This window comes from Rattus norvegicus, chromosome 7, assembly GCF_036323735.1.
Source record: "Rattus norvegicus strain BN/NHsdMcwi chromosome 7, GRCr8, whole genome shotgun sequence".
Taxonomy (NCBI): Eukaryota; Metazoa; Chordata; class Mammalia; order Rodentia; family Muridae; genus Rattus; species Rattus norvegicus.
In genome coordinates, this window is record NC_086025.1 from 43,806,621 (window position 1) to 43,828,751 (window position 22,131).

General features: G+C 37.7%; 1 protein-coding gene across 50 annotated transcripts in view; it reads left to right on the forward strand.

Annotated features, from left to right (window-relative positions):
- The window catches only part of Ppfia2 (PTPRF interacting protein alpha 2), a 474,298-nt gene that overhangs the window by 154,363 nt on the left and 297,804 nt on the right, over positions 1 to 22,131 (forward strand). For 10 of the 50 annotated variants that reach the window (XM_063263791.1, XM_039079461.2, XM_039079471.2 and 7 more), the window contains exon 1: positions 21,258 to 21,722. The exons of 21 other annotated variants lie outside the window; for them this stretch is intronic. In XM_063263791.1, coding sequence (XP_063119861.1) covers positions 21,642 to 21,722 — 81 coding nt within the window. In that variant the 5' untranslated portion in view covers positions 21,258 to 21,641. Of the gene's footprint in view, positions 1 to 19,999; positions 21,723 to 22,131 lie in introns of those variants that run through there. 19 more of the 50 variants (XM_063263793.1, XM_039079464.2, XM_039079473.2 and 16 more) reach the window with 8 other exon arrangements.

Genomic DNA, 22,131 nt, shown 5'->3' on the forward strand with positions numbered 1-22,131 from the left:
GTATCAATGAGGAGAAAACTATTTACAGGATACAGGATAGTTTACAGTGAATACTTCAAAAACCACTTGCTCCCTCTCTTCCCATCTTAACACTCACCAAATATTGTACGTCCTTGAAAATGCATCTCTCTTTTGCTCTTAGGAAAATGATGTAGCAGCATCGACTAATTGAATTTTTGAAAGCAGGTGTCCTTCATGATAGGATCGCTGTCAATCTTGCCAAGAACATTGTGTTCAGCTCCAAATTACAATTTTATTAATTTCATTATTGTTTGCAGTGCTTCCCAGGCAAGCCAGATGTAAGGCAGCCTGATTCAAAGTGTTCAAAGTGTGTGTACGTGTGTGTGTGTGTGTGTGTGTGTGTGTATGTGTGTTTATATATGTTTCTGTGTATTGTGTGGTATTGTATATCTGTGTATATATGTGTGTGTATATGTGTGTGTAGTATGTCATGTTGTAAGTGTGTATCTTCATGTTTGTATGTTATATATAAATGTATATATATACATATGTATGTATATGTGTGTGGTGTGTTGGGTATATATGTGTGTACATATGTTATGTGTGTATATGTTTATATATGTGTATATTATGTGTATATGTGGTGTGTGTGTGTGGTGTGCAAGAGAGAGAGAGACAGAGACACACAAGGAAAGATTTTATTTGTTTCTCAATATGTTGATTTTTTATTATAGGACTTAATAATCAAAATTTGGCATTAAAAGTTTTAATTTGTGTGCAAATGATTTTTGAGCAAATAGTTTATAGAATTATAAACACAGGTCTAGTGTTATAAAGTATTGCCTCAAATTTTGAGATGTCATAAGGTCTTATAAGATGTTAACTACATGAACAGAAAGTTGTTCTTTGATGTATGACTCTCAGACCTGGAAAATACTTTCTTTTTCTATCAGTCAAAAATTCTTTCTGTGAGCTTTGACATCTTTTGTCTTTTTCTTTCTCTTTTCATCCTGTGACCCGGAGTCTTCTGTCTTGCTTAACATTTCTGTAATTAAGAACATGTAAAACAAATTACCAAATGCGTTGTAAATGGCAGCAACATGAGTTGATTATCTCAAGACCTATGGATCAGACTTACAGAAATAACGAACTCCAGCTTTCTTTACCTGGCTCAGGAAACTGGGCTTTGCTTACTGTGGTAAGGCCAGGCAGGACAATGATTGCCCTTGGTAACTGCTCATCTCTTTTTCTAAAGCATGTACATAATTCTCTTTATCAGAGAAATCTACGGAATAATACATAATGTAATTATGGGGAGTGAAAATCTAAAAGAGAAAAATCAGAAAATTATGATAATCACAGAACATGCAAGAAATGATAACAATGAAAATATAGCCAAAGTATTTTTATTTAACTCTAAAATGTAAGTTATACTCAACTTTTTCAGCTGTTAGTATCCTAAGTGCCCATTCCGAATCTGTGCCATTCTAAAGGACTCCAATTCTAGCACTCAGGGGATGGAGAAAGGAAATCAAAAGTTCAAGATCATCTGAGACACAATAAACACTGTTTCAAATAACAACAACAAAAGAGATCCCTTCAGGTACACTAGGTAATAGCCTTTGATCCATGGTTTTAAATGTTGAGTGTTAGCAAAGAACAAAATAGCAAAGAAGGAGCCAACCCAGGCTGTCATACTTCAAGTTAGGCAATTACATCCATTATGCATGCTTGCATTGTATGGTATGTTTGTGTGTCTGCACGTGCCATTGAGAAACATTATACTGGCGATCACTAAACCATCAGATGCTTGAGATTAACAGTTGCATTCTCACTGCCTAATAGAAAAGCAAAGCAAAGGGGTTGGGGATTTGGCTCAGTGGTAGAGCGCTTACCTAGGAAGCTTTCGCAAGGTCCTGGGTTCAGGCTCCAGCCCTGGAAAAAAAAAAAGAAAAAAAAAAAGAAAAGAAAAGCATACGTGAGAGGTGATTAAAAGAGCAGGACCTGAGTGCAGGAAAATGATGGCATTTCCTTACTCCTGTCTATCACTGCTAAAGGGGGTTCTACCGACCCATGGTCAGCTACTGGGCTCTGAGCATGAACTTGCTTGTCCATGTTGTGATTTGTCCTGTCATGAAATATAATAACACTTCCTCTAGGTTGGTACAGCCGTGACAGTGAAATCTTCAGTTTTATTTATTTATTTTTTTACAATTCTTCATTCTTATTAGCATATGTTAATACAAATAACAATGGGTTCCATTATTCAACTTCATGCTTATGGTATATTTTGAGAGTATTGACTCCCCCTTAATATTTCTTTTCCTACTTTCACATCTGCTGATCTTGTTTCTCTTCCAAATGAGCCCTACCTCAATTGTGTATCTTACTCCTTCTCTTTGTTTCTTTGTTTCTTTGTTTCTTTCTTTGTTTCTTTGTTTCTTTCTTTCTTCTCTCTCTCTCTCTCTCTCTCTCTCTCTCTCTCCATTGTATATTGTTCATAATGCCACTGCTATATTTACAATTTTGACCCATAGCATTATTTTGCTGTTTTGTTTGTTTTTTGTTGTTGTTACTGCTGCTGTTTTCTGTCACACTGAGTTTTCTTATCTACCTGGCCTGCCATCCAAGGATAGTTAAAAGCTGAATGATACGCAACACTGTGCTTGAACTTAAACACAGTGACATTTAGTTCAATTTTTGCATATCAAGTTAGTTATATGTAGACATGTAAACTTCTTAGTCATATCTCTGTCCAAATACTTAGGATGTGCACATGCAAGTTGGACATACTTGCATGGCTTTGGAGAACAGTTCCCCAAATTGATAGATTCGAGTCCAGATCGTCTACAGACCTATTCCTTTCTATACATTTTATACACTTCTCACAAGCAGAAGAACACGTCTCAGATAGTCTAGGAGTTCCTACCCTTTGTGGTCATCATGAGTTATATAATTGTATATTCAAATCCTTATAAACACTATACTCATGTAAACACACCACAAATAATGTGTTGCTTAAAGTAAATCAATTTTGTCTTATTTCTGTGATGGAAATGGTGTTTTTTATACTTTAATAAATTTTCATTGACACATACTTTTGAGTGCAGTTTCCCTATGGCTCAGGATTGCTCTTCTACCGATTATATAGAGAAAAACTGCGTGTCCCTACAGAGAATAAAACTGAGTAATTAATGTGATAAATATCAGAAAAAATGCTATGCTTTCTATAATGTATAAGAACACTATACTAAGCATAAAAAACACTCTACTAAATTGATAACATTCTGGATGTTCAACATCCATATTTGAGAAGTGTTCAACAGATCATATTTGAGAAGCTAAGCTATTTTGTGATTTAAAATAATATTAGAACTTACCTTGTCATTAATAATCAATTTTAGAATGTGGAAATATTTTTATTCATTTAATCTACACCTTTGCAGAAATCACCTCTGCTACAAGAATTTCGAAAATGACCAACAACCAGTAAAACAACGTATAAGCCTCTGAATTCTCTGTGTTGTAAAAAAAAAAGGCAAGGACTGATTTTTATGGTATTAGTCATCATTGTGTCACTGATGATAAGCCTATCATTTATGCACACTCTCGTCATCGGTAATTACTGAAGCAGCCCACAGAATGTAGCATTGGCCTGGCAGAGCATGAGAAAATAATCCTTAAAGAATAAGGCTAACACAAATTAATATGCACATAGCCACTTCTGCTTTTCTATTTTTCTACATTGGCCCAGGTTTAATGTGAAGAAAGCACCTGGACTGTATACATAAGGTTACATACTACCGTCAGCTGATGCAGGGAGAGTGTGTTTTGACATTTTGGGCTTGTAAACATGAATTTCCTTCTTCCAGCCGCCTGCCTTTGTGCTGCACCTGCAGCTTCTTGCTCACCATTTCACAGTGAATAATTTCCCAGAGCAAGTGAAAGACAGATAGCTGTAACCACCCAGCACAAAGCAGCATGAAGGTGCTTCCCTGAACAGCTTGTGAGATAATGCCCAGCAAATAAGACAGAGTAACAAAGATAATGTCTTTGTGGTAAGGTTTTGCAGATTTCTGAGAAACATCCATACTGTTGCTTTCTTCTTTATAGGAGATAAGTGGAGATGAGTCACATTTGCCCTTTTTTAACCCAGATATCACAGTCTTGCATTCATCATATCTGGGTGGAAAATGATGGTAGTTAACACTTCCCTAATCAAAATAGGCTTTGTGCTTTTAAAAACCAGTAGCCTTAGCTAACACATAACAGTTCTAATTAAAAAATATTCAAATGCCTTAAGTTCTTTACCCAGAGGTTTGTTTAAGTTTTCAGGTAAGACCGTTCTTGAACTAATGAACGTGTCTACAGTCTGTGTCCTATCCCTGTGTTTGTGGTTCTTCCCAACAACACAGCAAATTTAAACTCTTCTTTTGTTGTCTCACACACATTATTTCATGCTTAGATCCAGTTAAGTATAAGAGATATAGTTAGAGAAAGGATTTTTATTCCCAAAAGGCTTGTAGTCTCAATTTAGAGTTATAGAAGCTGAAAAGACTCATCTACAAGTCATTACTGATTTGCTTTAAGGGAACTAAATACTAGATTGAGGGAGATAGCTACACAAATAATTGTGATATAAATTTTACCAAAATTATCAGTAGAATGACTTAGGTGTAATATTTCATTATTGTTGGATATTTCACCATAAAAATAGCAATTATTTTGTGAATATTTGAACATTATCGGCAATCACAGCAATGCAGTCTCACACAAATAATGAACTGTTGCCATGGTAAACTGAACCATCAGGAACGAGAGGGTTTCCTTTGCCATATGCTGAAAACCAGGCACCAGGTTATTCATACAGATTTTTTTTCAAAAATGTGAAGTTGTAAATTTTAAGTTAAAAAAATAATAATACAAAGGGCCGATGGAATAGTTCAGTGGTAAAGACCATATCTTGCAAGTGTGAGGACCTGAGTCTGATCTCAGAATCTGTGCAAAAATGCCAAGAGTGAGGCTTAAGGGATGGCCCAGTGGATAGCACGTTTGTAGTGTAAGCTTGACTACTTGAATTCATAACGTCAGAAGCCACATAAAAACTGCATTCAGAACTACAAGTGTCTACAGTTCCCTGTTCTCTACAGAGGACTGAGACAGAGGGAACACTAAAAGATTACAGCCTACAGCCCAGCTATAATTGAGCAAAGAATAACAAGACCCTGTCACAAACCAAGTAAACAGTGAGGACTGGTCCCAAGGACTTAGACCTTCACATACATGCACAAGTACTCAACACACACACACACACACACACACACACACACACACACACACACACACATGCACACACACACACACACAGAGGCACACACCACGGTGCCAACATTGATAATGTGTTTTAATCTCAATGTTGGGGAGATAGAGACAGAAAGATCTTATGGATTTATTCACCAGCCAATCTTGCCTAAATGGTAAGCTCCAAACTAATGACAGACCCTCTCTTAACACGGGTAAGAGCTGTTCCTTACATGACACCCATGTTGTCTTTTATTGTCAGTCACTGAAGAATGCACACATGCACACTGTGGAGGCAGGCAAGAATCCGCTATTGAGTGTTCACGTCTCTTTGTTTATGTTCTTTCATGTTTTGTCCTACTTTTGTCTGAACAAAGAACTCTAATGTTGCCTCATTATGTTTAAGGTTTTCGAGCTTCTCTAAATACTGCTGGTTATTGTCTAGGTAAAATTTTAAGAAAAGGTCACTTGTTTGTTTATGATGAGGCTTCCTGTTTTTTTCCCCTGTCCACTTTGGCACATCTGTTGTTGAACATGTTCAGCTCAAATAAAAAAAAAATCAATTCCTTAGTCCACAGTTAGTTCTGATTACCATATTTATTGTTCCTATTTGTACTGAAACTACAGCACGATATCTGTAATCGAGGGATAGCTAATGCTTTTTCTTAGAAAGCAAATATATAGTTTAGGTCCCCTTTCTAGGCAAGCCTGTAATTCACTCATGCTAATAGCTTGTTTAAAGTGGCATTTCAAAAAATGTACAGTGTTTGATGTTCTGGCTTGTGTCTGCTAAGTAGTTCAGTTATTCAGTAAATATTATATTCAGTTGTTTTCATTTGTGAAGGACTTCCCAAAGGACTGATGTTACAACAGTGAGCAGACAAAGCTCTCCTATTTACAGGAACTCAACAGGAGAAAAGACTGAGTTCACCCTACCAATTTTGGAAATGCATTTGTGCTCGACTTTGAGTAAGCGGATGTCAGTATCTCACTTAGCTCATGGCTACACATTTATGTCATTGATGAACACTCAAAGGACATCACTGTGGCAGCATTAAATACATCTTGAAAACAGGGCATAACATCTTATTGTAAGAATTTTTTACCCAGGAGCCTCAGAACACCATTTTACTATCTTATGTTTATAACTGGCAATAGGTGTTTTTAGTCTGAATGATAAAATCTAATGACCTGATTCTGGGTAGTAGATATATGAAGTCAAGATACATCTGTCTGGCTCACTTAAAATGCCTAAGATAACATTATTTTAATAAACATCCATTAATAAGGGTTTATATTTCTCATGAACCTTACTTCTTTTTGTCCAATATTTAAAATCTCTCTCATACATTTTTAACATCTCTACATTTTCTGTTCTTGAAACTCTCACTTCTTTAAAGTGGCTGCAGTATTCCTCTTGAGGGCCAATACATAACTATGTTTTGGCTTACACTTCTACTTCATGCTGCCTGCAAAGACAATCTCCCATTTGATTAAAACGGAAATCATAGGTGCATTATGACATCTGTTCTTTGTCGATACTACTTTTTATAATAAGAGTGTTACCAATGAGAATAGTCATTATTTTGTTTTCCTTTCTTAAAAGAAAAGAATGTTTTAAATGTGTACCCTCTTTACCTCACAGTCAACTTTTTTGCATGGGTAAACTTCACTGTGAGCTTACTCTTTTATTCAAAATGGTCCAGTTTTAGACTGTATTAAAACTTTTCTCACTTTATTTAAATTAAAAAAATAAAAATTCACTAACTTGAATGATGCCCTCCTAAGGAAGAACTTTCATGATACCCAAATATTACACACCAATATAATTTTATTTATTAAGTACCAGAATATTTATACCAATGTAAATGCTTCAAAGGGAGGCAAGCAACAAAGAGTGATACCCAATTATGGTACCTTTCAACCACCAAACCTAGACAATATTGATGAGGCCAATAAGTGCATGCTGACAGGATCCTGATATAGCTGTCTCCTGAGAGGCTCAACCAAAGCATAACAAATACAGAAGCAAATGCCAACAGCAAACCATTGAACTGAGAACGGGGCATTGGAGGAGTTAAAGGATAATAGGAGCTGAAGAGGTTTGCAGCCCCATAAGATCAACAACCAGAGCTCCCAGGGACTAAACCCCTACCCAAAGACTCCACATGGACAAACTCATGGCTCCAGCTGCATATGTCGCAGAGGATGGCCTTGTTGGGCACCAATGGTAGAAAAAGCCCTTGGTCCTGCCAAGGCTGGACCCCCCAGTGAAGGGGGATGTCAGGGCGGGGAGGCAGAAAAGAGGGTGGTTGGGGAGGGGGAACACCCTTTTAGAACTAGGGGGAGGGGTGATGGGATAGGGGTGGACAAAAAACCAGGAAAGAACATTTGAAATGTAAATAAAAAATATCCAATTATAAAAAAGAATGAGGGGGGGGAAAAGGAAAAAAATTGATACCTTTCAACCACAACAGTGAACAGCGTGGCACCATAACTCTAAGGCTAGAGTAGAAATATACGTCCCTTGGTGATAACCAGTAGTTCTCTAACTGATCTTAAAACCTACACAACAAGAAGGAAACATGCCCGGTACTAGAAACCTATCCAGCTACTCAGGGCTCGTGAAGTCATAGGTTGTGGAGGAGAACCTACAGCCATCACGTTCCTAGATCAACATGACCTGCAATTATATTCAAACATTTGTTCTCATGGCCATAGACAAGTGTAGTCCTTACCCATCTTATCTTTGCAACCCATTGGAAACATTACAGAAAATCACAACCAATCAAAACGTAGAGTTGTGGATCCCAGACCCAATTAATACATCTACAAAACATTCCTCCAACTAAGGCTCAGGGAATATTGCAGAGAGAGAGAGAGAGAGAGAGAGAGAGAGAGAGAGAGAGAGAGAGAGAGAGAGAGAGATAGTAAGAGCTAAGGGATCAGGGAATTCACCATGAAACTTTGTGTCCTGGAGTTGTTGCAAGCCACACTTATAAAGTCTCACTAAAATGACTGTCCAAACATGAGCTAAGTAAGGATGGCACTAAGACATGGCAAAGGAGATAGGGGCAAAGACCCTAGGTTTCAAACCTATACAAAGAACTACAGGTAACTAAAGAATGCTCGGCATGAGAGAAATGTCTTTTCCAGGCAAGACCACACTGTTTGGTTTTCCAGTAACAAATGGTTGACTCTGGATGCATACATTCATGTAGCACTATTCAGATTGAGCATGTTATATTTTGAAATATATGTAGATATCCATATGCACATATGTCTGTAACAATGATTAAAATTTAGAGGCAGTAAAGTTGAGAGAGAGGAAGGAAAGATATATGGAAGGATTTGGAGGGAGGAAATGGGAGTGAGAAATTGTATAATCAAAATAAAAGAAAAACAAGACAAGAAATTAGGAGGCCCAAGCGTTTCTACCATGTGGCGATGGCCATAGCATTAGGGTTTTACGCTGAAAATCCATAGCTCGTGAGGAGTTTATACTTCTGCGTGTTAAAATGTTACATGAATCTCACCTCACAGCATGTCCATTTTCCTTTCTGTGTAATATAGACTTTCCCCAATTAACTCAAATTCCAGGCAGTTTTCTTTTTTCTGCACGGCTTTTTCATTAAGCCAAACCTCATCTTGCAAAAGCCCAACCATAGGCTTTACGTATACTCTGGGAATTGTCAGGCTGCCTCAGAGTGTCAGGGAGAGCTTGTGTTTGGCAGCTTGCAGTCTGGATTACCTCTGCTTAAAATAACACACTTCACTTTCATACGCCTTACACCTCTCCTGGGATCCTGTCACCACTGTCCTCTAGAAGCTGCAAACTGACTTTCTGACTCCTCCAGAGTCAGTAAGGTATATTACTGAGAATTGAAAGTGTATGCTTTCCTTATTTGATTCTCATTCTGATATCTTGTTAAATTCAGAATAAGAGAGTCATCATATATATGTAAACTTGTCATGAAAGTTGAACTGGCTGATCTGATTGACTTGGCAAAACAACCACTCTTGGTCTACATTTTTCAACATCCAAGTCAGACTACGAAGAACTGTGTCCAGGCAGGGACCTGTCAGTGTCAGCTTTGGGATTTCGGTGCCCAGTGTGTGGCAGGTTTGTGACTTAAAAGTTCAGTGCTACAAAGTTTGGAGCAGAGACTGAAGGAATGGCCATCCAGAGACTGCCCCTCCTGGGGATCCAGCCCATATACAGCCACCAAACCCAGTCACTATTGGGGATGGCAAGAAGTGCATGCTGACAGGAGCCTGATATAGCTGTCTCCTGAGAGGCTCTGCCAGAGCCTGACAAATACAAAGGTTGACACTTGCAGCCAACCATTGAACTGAGAACAGGGTCCCCATTGGAAGAGTTAAAGGATTGAAGGAGTTGAAGGGGCTCGAAAACCCATTAGAACAACAATACCAACCAACCAGAACTCCCAGGGACTAAACCACCATCCAAAGAGCACACATGGACAGACCCATGGCTCCAGCTGCATATGTAGCAGAGGATGGCCTTGTTGGGCACCAATGGGAGGAGAAGCCCTTGGTCCTGCCAAGCCTGGACCCCCACCCCACCCCTGACCCCGGTGTAGGGGAATGTCAGGGTGGGGAGGTGGGAAGGGGTTGATGGATGGGTGGGGGAGCACCCTCATAGAAGAAGGGGGGGGTAATGGGATAGGAGGCTTATGGACAGAAAATGGGGAAAGGGAATAATATTTGAAATGTAAATAAACAAAAAATACCCAATAAAAAGAAAAAAAAACGTTTAGCATCCTTTCCTGTCAGATCTTTCATTTATTTCTTTTTTTTTCCTGGAATCTCTTTATACCAAGGTGTATAGGGCTCTGTAATTAGATCACCCTTATCTTATTTCTTACATCAAATGACCAAGTCATCTAAAATGAACATCTCCCATGAGAACTCTACTCAAATACATTTCATAAGTGCAACTACTTGATGGGTATCTTTAAGTTGGTAATTGCAAAAGCTAAACTCTGAGATTTCCATCTAAAGCTGACACATCATAATCACTTCATCCCTGTTTAGGGCAGCTGTATCCTGTAATGTGATTAGGAAACCTCTTGGACTTCTTGCTTCTTTCTTCCCTCACATTCAAATCTCTCTTTCGAGTATTTTTGGAGTTCATCTATATCTCAGGGTTAAGAACGTAGCCAAGCCACCATTTGCTTTATTTGCCCATTGGTTTGCTAACCTTCTCTTACTGTGACATCCATTCTCATCATGTACTCTCAGTATCAAAGCTAGAGTGATGTTTTTAAAGTACTGTTTATTGCTTTTCTTTGTGTTGTACAAATAATATTTTAGCTATATTATGTGGAGTTTCTTTACTGGCCCTGTTCATTTAGTGCTCGGTATGCTTCTTTATCTCCATGGGTATGCCTTTCCTTAATTTGCAGGAAGTCTTCTACTATGAGCCTATTGATGGTCAGGCTATGCCACTGACCTGGGATTTTTCTCGTTTTATGCCTTATAATTAAAATACTTGGTCTTTCCCATGACGCTTCAATGTTTTATCCATGTTCATTTGTGCACTTTAACATTTCTTCATACCCTGTACTTGAGAGATTTTGTTCCTCCCCATTGTCTCCAAACTCTGATGTGACTCTTATACTTGACCTTTTCTACTGGTAAAGCTTTCTCTGATTTGTTTTTCTAATCGGGTTATGTTTTTTTTATTTTTATTTTCTCTTCATGCATCTTCATTTCAGCCTGAGTTTGCTTCTGTATTTCTATTTCTTTACTGAATTCAGGTTTCAAATCATGTCTCACGTTTATCACTTGATTCATCCATGTGTTTGTGTTTTCTAGGACATGTCTCAGGACGTTTTCTCATCCTCTCTCAGTTCACCGATATATCTGTTCATATCTTCTTATCATTTTTGCATTATTGCTCTTTTATATTCTGCATCATGGGGTTCAATTAAGTAATACATATCAGAGGATATTTCTAGAGTACTAGTAAGTTTGGCCCTTCTCATCTTTTGTGTTTTTGTGATGTGACTCCTGTATATGGATTTTGATGGGATGTGTGTCTAATATGAGATTGTAGCATTCCTTAGGCTGGGCCAGTAGAGGAACTGAACAGCAGGGACAAGGTCTGGCGTGTAGAGAAAGCTGGTTAGGCTTTGTTCTGAGTGTATTCCTCGGGTAAACCACTGCACATGCTGTGTCTGGAGCCAGGACTGTGTGTATCCAGACTGTGAGGGTAGATGTAGTTTTAGGACCACACACCGGCAAGAACCAATTTGGCACTGTGTGATGAGAGGTTGGCTTAGGTAGCTGGGGATGGAGTTGTTGGGCAAGGTTATGGGGAGTTAAGGAGCAAAACAGCATGCCGGGAGCTAGGCCCGGGATGTGAACATGACTGAGCTTTGTTCTGGCCACGTAGAGGCCCAAGCCAAAGGAGTGTAATTGCCATGAAGAGGAACTTTGGGTGCTACCCAAACTGATAGCAAGTTATCAGAGAATAGGAAGTAGTAAAATAGAATGATGTCATTCACAGGTGCACAAATATCCTCAACTACACTGTTGAGCAAAATCAGAAACAAGAGACTGGCAAACTTTCCCAAGGTCTCTGCCCAGGGATAGGCATAGGGGCTGGTTATGAACAGTTTATTGACCATCCTAAGAAGTGCTGTAGCTGACACACAGTAGTTCTGGGATGATAGTGATTCCTACCTTTGGCCTGCTGAAGCATCAAATAAAGACACTGAAACTGGATCTTAGTGGGTATGGTGGTTTGAATATGCTTGGTCCATGGGAAGTGACATTATTAAGAGGTGTGGCCTTATTAAAGGAGGTGAAGCCTTGTCAGAGGAAGTGTGTACTGAGGCATGGGCTTTGGAGATCTACTCCTATGTGCTAAAGAGAGACCTTCCTGGATGCCTGCAGGAGACAGTTTCTCCTAACTACAGTTGGATCAAGATCTAAGCTCCTTCTCCAGCATGTCTGTCTGGATCCTGCCATGCTTCCCGCCATGATAATAATGGACTAAACTTCTGAAACTGTAAGCCAGCCCCGATTGAATGTTGTCTTTGGTAAGACCTGCCTTGAACATGGTGTCCCTTCACAGCCATGGAAGCCTTAAGACAGTAGGTGACTGAGATGCCATTGTAAAATGCACATATCCAATGTGATGTAATCAGAAATGCATGCCTCATCTCACTTAGTTTTCACAGCATCCAGGTTGAGTTAGAACTTATTTTAAACCGCTCTTAAGGGAAGCAAACTTAGACTCAGAAATGCTGAGTCAAAATTTTATTCATTTGGAAAGTAAAAGGAAAGGAATATAGTCTCGATACTGTTTGGCATGATCGCCAGTGATGTTAATGATTATATGGACTTGGTTCTTGCATAGTGATACAGTCAGAGTTGAAAGAAGCATCCAATTCTTTGCCCCTAATCAGTTCAATCAAATTAATATTTATTTGTGTGAATAGGACCTCTAATGTGGATAATGCCTTCCAAGGTACTCTAATTGCATTCCTGATTATGTACTCTGGAGATATTAGAGGGGATCATTTGCAATAAGGCTTTCTATATTAGTTATGAAATGTTAATATTTGTTTCCTTCACTTATTTACATGTTGGGAATGTCAAGTACAAGGGAGATAATTTAAATATATTATGTGGCCCTATAATTTTTGATATTGTAGCAGATACTTAATTCTGTGCCTCATGACCTCTTATTAAGAAAGCTGAACAACTGATACTTGATTGCATTCTTTCTTGTGCCTATATATCCAGGGCAGAGGTTATGATTTGATATATTCTTAAATAATTTTGTGTTAACAGGACCATTGTGTTAGAGATCATTCCTTCCTAAGTGGCACTCCACCTTTTGCTTCTTTAGATCTTGGCAGATAAAACACTTATCAAGTTTCATTAACGACATGAAAATTATAACCTGACCAAGACACTAGTGATGATCACACTAAAAGACAAAATTTGACTGAGGGAAAAAATAAAATATAGTTCCTTATTGAGAAAAATGACAAGGTTTAAGAAAAGTATGTGGATCACTCTTTCTCAACGTTCATATTATCACAAGGCAATGTTTTTATAATCCAGTGATGTAGACATAAAATAATGCTGAAGTCTTTGAGTATTTTAACGTCCAAGCATGGAAAACCTTCTCTCTCAGTCTTTCATAGCTGATATCCTTGCTTCCTAATTCCTGAGAATATACACAAACTTCTACATCCACAACTACTAATGATGGACAGTGAGCCCCAAACTGTGCTCTATCATCTATTACCCAAGGGGGTTTTAGCTCCTCCTAAAGTTAGTCTCTTCAGTTGCAGATTCTCCCCTTCTCTACTCAATGATCTTACTCTAGACACTCAGCTCTTTGCATCCTATATCACTTTTCACGCTTAGAGTTTCCCCCTTCCAGATGAGCATGCTATTTCTTTTCCTCTTTTCATTGTTAGCAAATCCTTCATTCATTGGCTTCCTTTTGAGAACTCATGTTACAGAGCAGTTTTATGTGCCTGGGAAATAGCCCAGGGAATAAAGCACTTGTCCTGGAATGTGAGGAACTATGTTTGGATCCCTAGCACTCATATAAATTCAGGGCAGGCAGAGTAGCGACCTGCATCCCAATGCCCTTAGGAGCATACAAAGATCCCCAGAGCAAGCTGAGTACCTAAAGGAGCCAAGCTGACAAGTTCCATGCTTGGTGAGATACACCGCCTCGATAGATACTGTGTAGTGATTGAAACAGGCATGTGATGTCAAACCTTTCTTCTCAGCATGCACGCACATGGGTACATGAAGCTGCACACACACATAGAAACACATGGGCTCACATTATATAGGCCCACCATGTACACATATTTATCAAAATTAATGGCTTTAGAAATCTCTCAATTTACACACACATGCACACACACACACACACACACACATGTAGTTCAGTTTTTCTATGTTTTTTTCCCTGAAGTAACCTATTTATTTTAATAGCCCATTGTTAATTTTCAGTCCTCATCTTATTTGTTCTTCCAAGACCATTTGAAACTATTGACTGCCATCATCTAGTTGATTGACAGGGCTTTCAGTACATATCCATCTTCTTGTCATCCCTGTGTCATCAATTCCTTCTTTATCCTTCATTGCTCAACACTGAGTGTCTTTTCTATGAACATGCATGTCCTTACTGACCTCATCCAGTCTTTTGTCTTCAGTTTGCATTCAGTTGTGGTTTCAGATTTGTATATTCATCCTCCTTTGTGACATTCTTATTTACTGAATAATAGTAATCTCAAGTACAACCTGCAGAAAACAGAACACTTGGATTTTTACCAAGCTTGCCCCTCTAAAGCAATCATTGTCTCATATGCTCACTGTTTTATCCTTCCACAGCTTAGTCATAAACGTGAATCTCTATTAAGGACAAAAGTCTCTGATTCTTTTCCCCTTTTCATACAATCCACATCTAGCGAGTTAGAAAATTTTGAATAATTTCATAAAATGAAACTATGTAGTTAATCAGATACAATGACATTTAATAATTATTTTATATAAAATGCATTAGCAAATAAGAAATTTAGTAATCTTTCTTTCTGTAGTATATATCAAATAAAAATCTTGCCAGATAAATTACTGCCAAGAACTTGTTTTAATAATAGTACTTGATAATCAAATAGACTGGATTTTAAATGAAGACTTTACACCATTTTGACTGTTAACTTACATAAGTTCAATGCTTACAATAAAATGTTACTTTTCATATACACCAGAAAGGAAGAATTACTTCTTTATGAAGATTCCTTTGAGGTCCATACAATGACATACAAAGTCCTTTGATGAATGTAGCTATTGATTTACTGCCATTATTCTTAACTTAATTAAAGCATGACAGTGATTGGCTTCATGTTGTAAACAAAATTCTCGGGAAAGGTAAAATTAAACAGGAAATGATGTTCTTTCTACCATGGCAACTGTGGCTGAAGAATAAGGAAGAAAATACATGAATAAGGCATTAGTCTAGTCTTCAGTTCTGCCAACGTTATCTTTGCTTCTATAACATTCTGATCTTTGTTAAGCATGAGATACAGAATAGAATGTTCACTCACTTCAACTGCTGTCTTTTATGAACAAATCTTCCTCATTTCATACCAACACAATATGATCCCAAGTCTCTTCCACAGGACTGGGAACTATTTTGGCACTTTCCTTCCTCTCCTCATTTATATCACTTTCTTATGAAATGACTTAAAAGAATTGTTTTGCATAAAGAAGACAAGAACCTCTACTGTTGACAGGACTTGCACCTCTCTTATTCAATTGGACTTTCCCCAATTCTTTGTGGTTGTAGAGAAATAGACTTATCTGTATTTATAGGTAGGGAAGTTGATATGTATAGATTAGAAAAGGCTTGCCTTCCTATATATAACATAAACTATTAAATATCTTAAAGACACTTGGAACTACTACATGCTTTTATTAAAATATTGACTGGCGTTTAGACTATAGCTAATCTTCCTTCATTAATTCACCAAGAACTTGCCTATTCTGTATGGAGTTGTGTACATACCATGTGTGATATGAACATACATACTACTTGATCTGGAAATGGATAAATATCTTAGAGAAGCTGTGAAAAAGGAAATGTATAGCTATCTAGCAATAACTTGGAAAGCCATGATAGTCCACTCAGTCAGAATCAGTGTCCATCTGGGCTCTAACACCCACACCATCTGACATGACTTATAGTAGAATGTATGCTGACAAAAGTTTTTAGTATCATATAGTGCTATGGGGCAAATTATAGCGATGTGCCTATGTTCCTTTCCCTCTCCTTGTCTCCCCTCCTTCCCTTTCTCTGCTTCTCATCCTTCATTCTTCTTTTACCATGTCCTCTTTTCACCTCAGAATTTACCACAAACAGAAAATGAGCAGCCAGTTTAATATGTTGTTTAAGTTTCAAAAATTCTCATCACCATAGCAAATTTCCGAGCTTCTTATCCATGTGCATAAATGAATGCATTAAAGGCAAATTACTTACATGAGATGGAATATGTTGGGCAACTACTTCTAAAAATGTTTATTTAATTTAATTTATATATATTTGTCTGTATGCCTACATGTGCAGCACATCCAGAGGCCAGAGATGGCACTGGGTTTCTGGGGGGAAGAGCTGCAGGCATTAGTAAGCCTCCCAGTGTTGCTTCTTGAATGTGAATTCTGAGTCTCCCCGCTGAACAGTACACACTTTGACTGTTGGTCCATCTCTTCAAAACCTCGCAACTCCTTACAATAGTGGTTCTTAACCTTCCTAATGCTGCAATCCTTTAATATAGTTTCTTATGTTGTGGTGACTCCCAACTATAAGATTACCTTCACTGCTACTTCATAACTATAATTTTCTACTGTTATGAATTATAACAGTATCTGTTTTCCAATGTTCTTAGCAAACCCCTGTGAAAGGGCCTTTTGCTCCTCAAAGAGGTTATGAGTCACAGGTTGAAAATCATCACCTGAGAAGAGAATTATTTTGAAGTACTGTACAACATCTTTGAGCTGAATCTTTATATTGAGAGATTACACAACGACAAGTTCTGAAGCATTTTAGGATTCTTCTAAGTGCAACCCTGCAATAAGCATGCTAGACGGCCGTGGAATATCCTCCGAGGCAGAATGACATGGGAGATGATTTTGGGGAGTCAATTAAAAACAGTGTTGGAATTCAAAGTTCTGCTTTCCAAGTTTTAAGAAAGTATAATTTAGTTGTATTTCAAATATTGCTTTTACATTGATTTCCATAAAACTTCAAGTGTCTGAGACAGCTATATTTAAACTTTATTAAATTCATATTCTCCACTTACTTCTTTTTTGTAATTCTTCAGAATATGTTTTGCAATGGTCTGTCTATTGCAATGCAATGAACTCTTTTGTTTTCTTTCACATAGTAGATGCTGCTTGGAAGGCATTGTTAACATGTTTTCCACACATAACATTGGGCTATATCGTTTTTCTATGTATCAGTGTTACACATTTACCATATATATGCATGGTCCATACATATCCATGGGTGTGCAGGTAAACGCATCTGTGCATGCACAGGGATTGACCAAAGCAGAATATCAGATGTCTTCCTCTGTTGGGGTTCACCTATTGCTTTGAGACAAAAATCTTTCCCTAAACCATTGGCTCAACTTTTCTATTAGGCTGACTAACTGGTGAGCTCTTGCAATATTCCTATTTCTTCCCCACAGTGCATGAGTTCCAGGCATATGCGACATCTCTTGGCTTTTTTAAAAACTCCAAGTGCTTGCATTTTAAATTCAGGTCTCTAATGTCTGCAGAACAAGGGTTCTTACTCATTGTGACAACTCCACAGGTCCTGTTACGTATGTTCTTTTATTTACAAGTAGATGTCTTAATGATCTTAAGATAAATTGAAAGTAATCAAAGTTTTGTAAAATAACCTTGGAAAGTTATGATGTCAAAACATATTCACCAAAACTGTGAAAACATAACTCTAAATTTCAAATCTTTTACCAGACAAGAATGGTCTGATGATACTTAGTTGTGGAAAAGTATAGTACTGATCAGATGAAAGATCTGTCCTAAATTTACTTGGGAATTTTGCACAAACATACAGCCAATGCACGTATTTCTTACGCTTTGAAATTTTATCAGCTGCATTTCTTGGTTACTTCGTGCCATCAATGCCTCTTTGAAGGTTAACCCCGGCTTTTCCTGGCACCACTCTAATGCAGCCTTCTTGTAAGGTACGTTTTGAACCAAATCACTTAGAATCCTTGCAACACTGATTAGTACTTGAAACACTGCTCTTTAAGTCTTTGGCTAGTTACTGTCTATTGTCATTTACTATTGGCCCAACCAAATACAAAGAAGGGGTCATACTGTGTATTTTACAATCACTCTTCAGAGCCCGAGAACAATACCAAAATTGAAAACCCTTGATCACTAGCCATTAATATTTGCAGAAGCAAGTATGTGATGTTGAGAGAAAGTGAATAGAGAGCAAGAGACACTTAATAGACTATAGTCTTTTACTTAGGTTAGTCAAGAATTCATATATAATATTAATATACTACTGAGGTCTCAAGGTGACATACTGACATGAGCGCATGATTGAAGCATAAACAGCGTAATGAAAACACTTCCCTGTGCTCACACAGTTTACCTCCACAAATTCAGTTCCAGCTGTTCATTGTATGTGCATTTCCTCGTGGGCAGAACTTCTTCAGACTTAACGCAATTTTCATAAAGTATTTACAAGTATGTTCTCTCTTTAAATGCTTCAAAAGTTCTCTAAACAGAGACATAAATTGGTGTTTGCTGTGAATAGGAAAGCTAATGGTACCTCTTGTTAATATCTGTTGTTCTATTTTAATAATTCATAGTTCCTTTTCAGTTCAAGTATGAATCACCTGTATGATTGCTCACAAAAGACACTATAGAATAATTACACTATATCATTAGCAAATATATACTCTGTACTTCATCATTTAACGTAACAAATCTGCAAAGAAAAATATCAAAATTCATCCATTTTTATTTATGAATGTATGAATGAAGATCAACTATAATTTTTAGATTTTTGAATAGTACTAGAGAGTAATTGAACCCAATTATTCATGAAGCTTCAGGTTTGAGCTTGAGAAGTGAATTCCACTCATGGATTTCTGGTGAGCATGAAGCAATTGCTTAGGGAATTGAAGGGGATTAAAGAGTTAAAACATGGTATGAAAGGGCCAATTTTTTAAGGTTTTAATTTTCTTTAATTTGGTTTTCTAAAAGTAGATCACACCTGTTAAATTGCAGTGTTGTTTCTATTTCGTATGTTGAATTTACTTTTAGTAAATAAGAAATACTCAAGTTAATAAAGAAAAAAACAGAAAAAAATATGTTGGGATGGAGCGATGGATCAGTGGTTAAGAGCACCGACTGCTCTTCCAGAGGTCCTGAGTTCAATTCCCAGCAACCACATGGTGGCTCACAACCATCTGTAGTGGATCCAATTCTCTCTTCTGGTGTGTCTGAAGACAGTGACAGTGTACTCACATAAAATAAATAAATAAATCTTTAAAAAAAGAATATCGTAACAGATTAATTTTAAAATGAATACATCTATTGTTTAGTTAAACCTCAGCTGACCATTTTGAAAGATGGACAAGTACTATCTACATTTTATTTTAAAAAGTAAGACTATACAATCTATACCTTAAATTCACCAGAGAGAATCCCGTGAGGATTAAGAAATAAGAGTGGGTAATATTATCTGAAAAATGGGATATTATGGGTACTTAAATCATTATTGAAATTGTGCTCTCAAATTTACTTGTAATAATACAAGCCCATTTAGCAAGTTATTATCACTAGAGAAAAGTATTTATAATTTCATTTAAGCCAACAAATTTCAAACAAACCAAAAACCCAATAGCAAAGGGGGCATGCACGTCGAAAGGACACAGAAGTCAAACTGGTGAGGAGACACTGTAAGCAGAGAGTAGGAGAGATGTGAAATACCAAGTAACATTGCAAAGGAGCAAATAAACAGAGCAGTTTGTTCAAATATAAATAAATGATTAAAATAGATGAAGAAGAAGTAAACTTTGCCTCCATTTCCATATGTGTATGTATACACATTTATATGTTTACAGTGTGTGTGTGTGTGTGTGTGTGTGTGTGTGTGTGTGTGTGTGTGTGTGTTCCTGCATAGGGAGGCCTGAGGTAGATATTGGGAACCATCCTATTGAGGTAGAAGCTCCCAATACTTCCTACAACTCCCTAATATGCCTTGTCTTGCTAGCTACCTCTCTCTCGAGATCCTGTCTCTGGGACTAGCAGCTTGCTGATTGGTGTGCTACCTAACTTTACCCTAAACACACAACAGTCTACCCACTTCTGGCAAACCTTCTTTCATGAATTCCTTTCAACATGTGTAGGCACATTCTCTTCCAAGATGAAAACCCAGGTTCCCAGTCTGCTTTCCCAGTGTTGTGAGTATAAGCAAAATAATAATTTAAAAACGCAATATTTTATTTTTTTTTGAGGCAGAATCTTGACTTATATATAGCCCAGAATAGCCTAAACTATCCTGGATTCACAGTAATCCTCTTGCCTCAGCCTCCCAATCTAGTATTAATGTTGTGTGTGTGCCTGGTCACAGCAGTTTGTAATCCTTCACCGTCCTTTTATCACCTGCCTCTTCAAAGTAAGTGGTTCCTAGTCCTCGGCGATGTCTCACTGTTTGAACTTAGATATTTTTGCCAAGACAGTCTTTTGGGTCATTCCATTTCATTCCTGACATCTCCTCCCTTTGAACCATGTGTAAATGGAACATTTATTTTTACCTCAAGAAGTTGCCAAGTCATCCAAATCTGATCTTTTATACAGAGTGAATAATTGTTTAAAGGCATAGAAAAAATAGGCATGTTTAACAAATTTCAGGGCTTGCAAACACTTTTGAATCCTCCATTAAAATTCCCATGTTTGTAAATACCTTTATTGTCTGCTTTATTCATGTAAGAAATGGGCTTAATTAAAACAAATGGGTGACAGTTTAAGTGCTACTAATTTTTGAACTAAGTTAGAAATGACTGAATAGTAGTCAGGTTGCGTTTGTTATTTGAATGTTATGGGTAAATATTCCTAACATTACAGAGATTTAAAGGGTTGTAGCTTGTTGCTTTCCAGCGTTGTATTTAGTCATATTATATTTTGATCTATAGGAAAGAATTCTCACTTTATAAAGGTTTTACAAAAATATTGGACACCATTGGAAAGACTGGGAGTAGAGAGAGAGAGATTGAGGATTACAAATATATATCCCAAAAAACTGGAGCGATAAAGACAACCTTCAGTTACTAAACGCAGCTTTAACAGCGTGTGCAGCACGCTCCACGTTCGTCAGAAGAGGTCCTCTGAATAACACTGTGCATGCATCCCCGAAATGAAACTGTATGTTATTGGTTAACCAGGATATTTAGCATAATCACTCTGCTAGACTGTGGTGGAGGGAGGTGATTATCACTGAGAACAGATGGGCAGGTCCACAGCACTGCCAGATTCTGCACAGGCTCCGTTTATCGTTGGTTCTTGCTTCTTTCCTTCTGTGTTTTTAATTTTTTTTAACACTCTACGTTATAAAGAACGAGCTGCAGGAAAGGTCAGTAGCTGGTGCCCTTTGAGCTTAGATTTCAAACGGAGAAGAAAGCTTCTGAAAGCTATTCCTGTGTATCCAAGAAGGATGGGACAGATTTCATTTTACCCTGTAGTCCCCCTCAATGCATGCACGGATTTATCTGCACGTTAAGCTCTCGGCTCGGCGTCTGTAGCTCCTGTGGATTATACTGTCTCTGTGATCAGAAATGATTTTCTCGGATATGAACACCGTTTCCGGCTCCCCTAAAGTGCATCTTCCTAATGGGACCCGGTTTTACACTTTTCAAGTAAGTGTGCTTTAAATGGCTTCACTACGGAGGAAGTCAATTTACAGTCAAACTTTTAATAAAGAGGAAATAATGAAAGGAAAAGTAGGCAGTGTGGAAGTAAGAAGTGGGTGTACCTAGTGGGTAATGTGCGAGCAATTAATCTGTTTTTAAACGTAGACAAGGGGTGGCGGTAGCCTTCTCTGTGAATTCAAGCTAAAGAATAGTGAGTGATTTACTTCACAGGCATTTTTAAATACTCTTTCGTATTGTCATGGAAAGGTATGGCGATGTATCGTGCCTGCCGAGTGTTTTTTATGGCTGCAATATAGTGAATGCTGGGTAGTTCTGTCTCTCGTGTATCACAGTAGAATTTAAAGGCACTAATAGAAGTTTACAAACTAAGTCCTCGGGTAAGAAAAATTGGTTG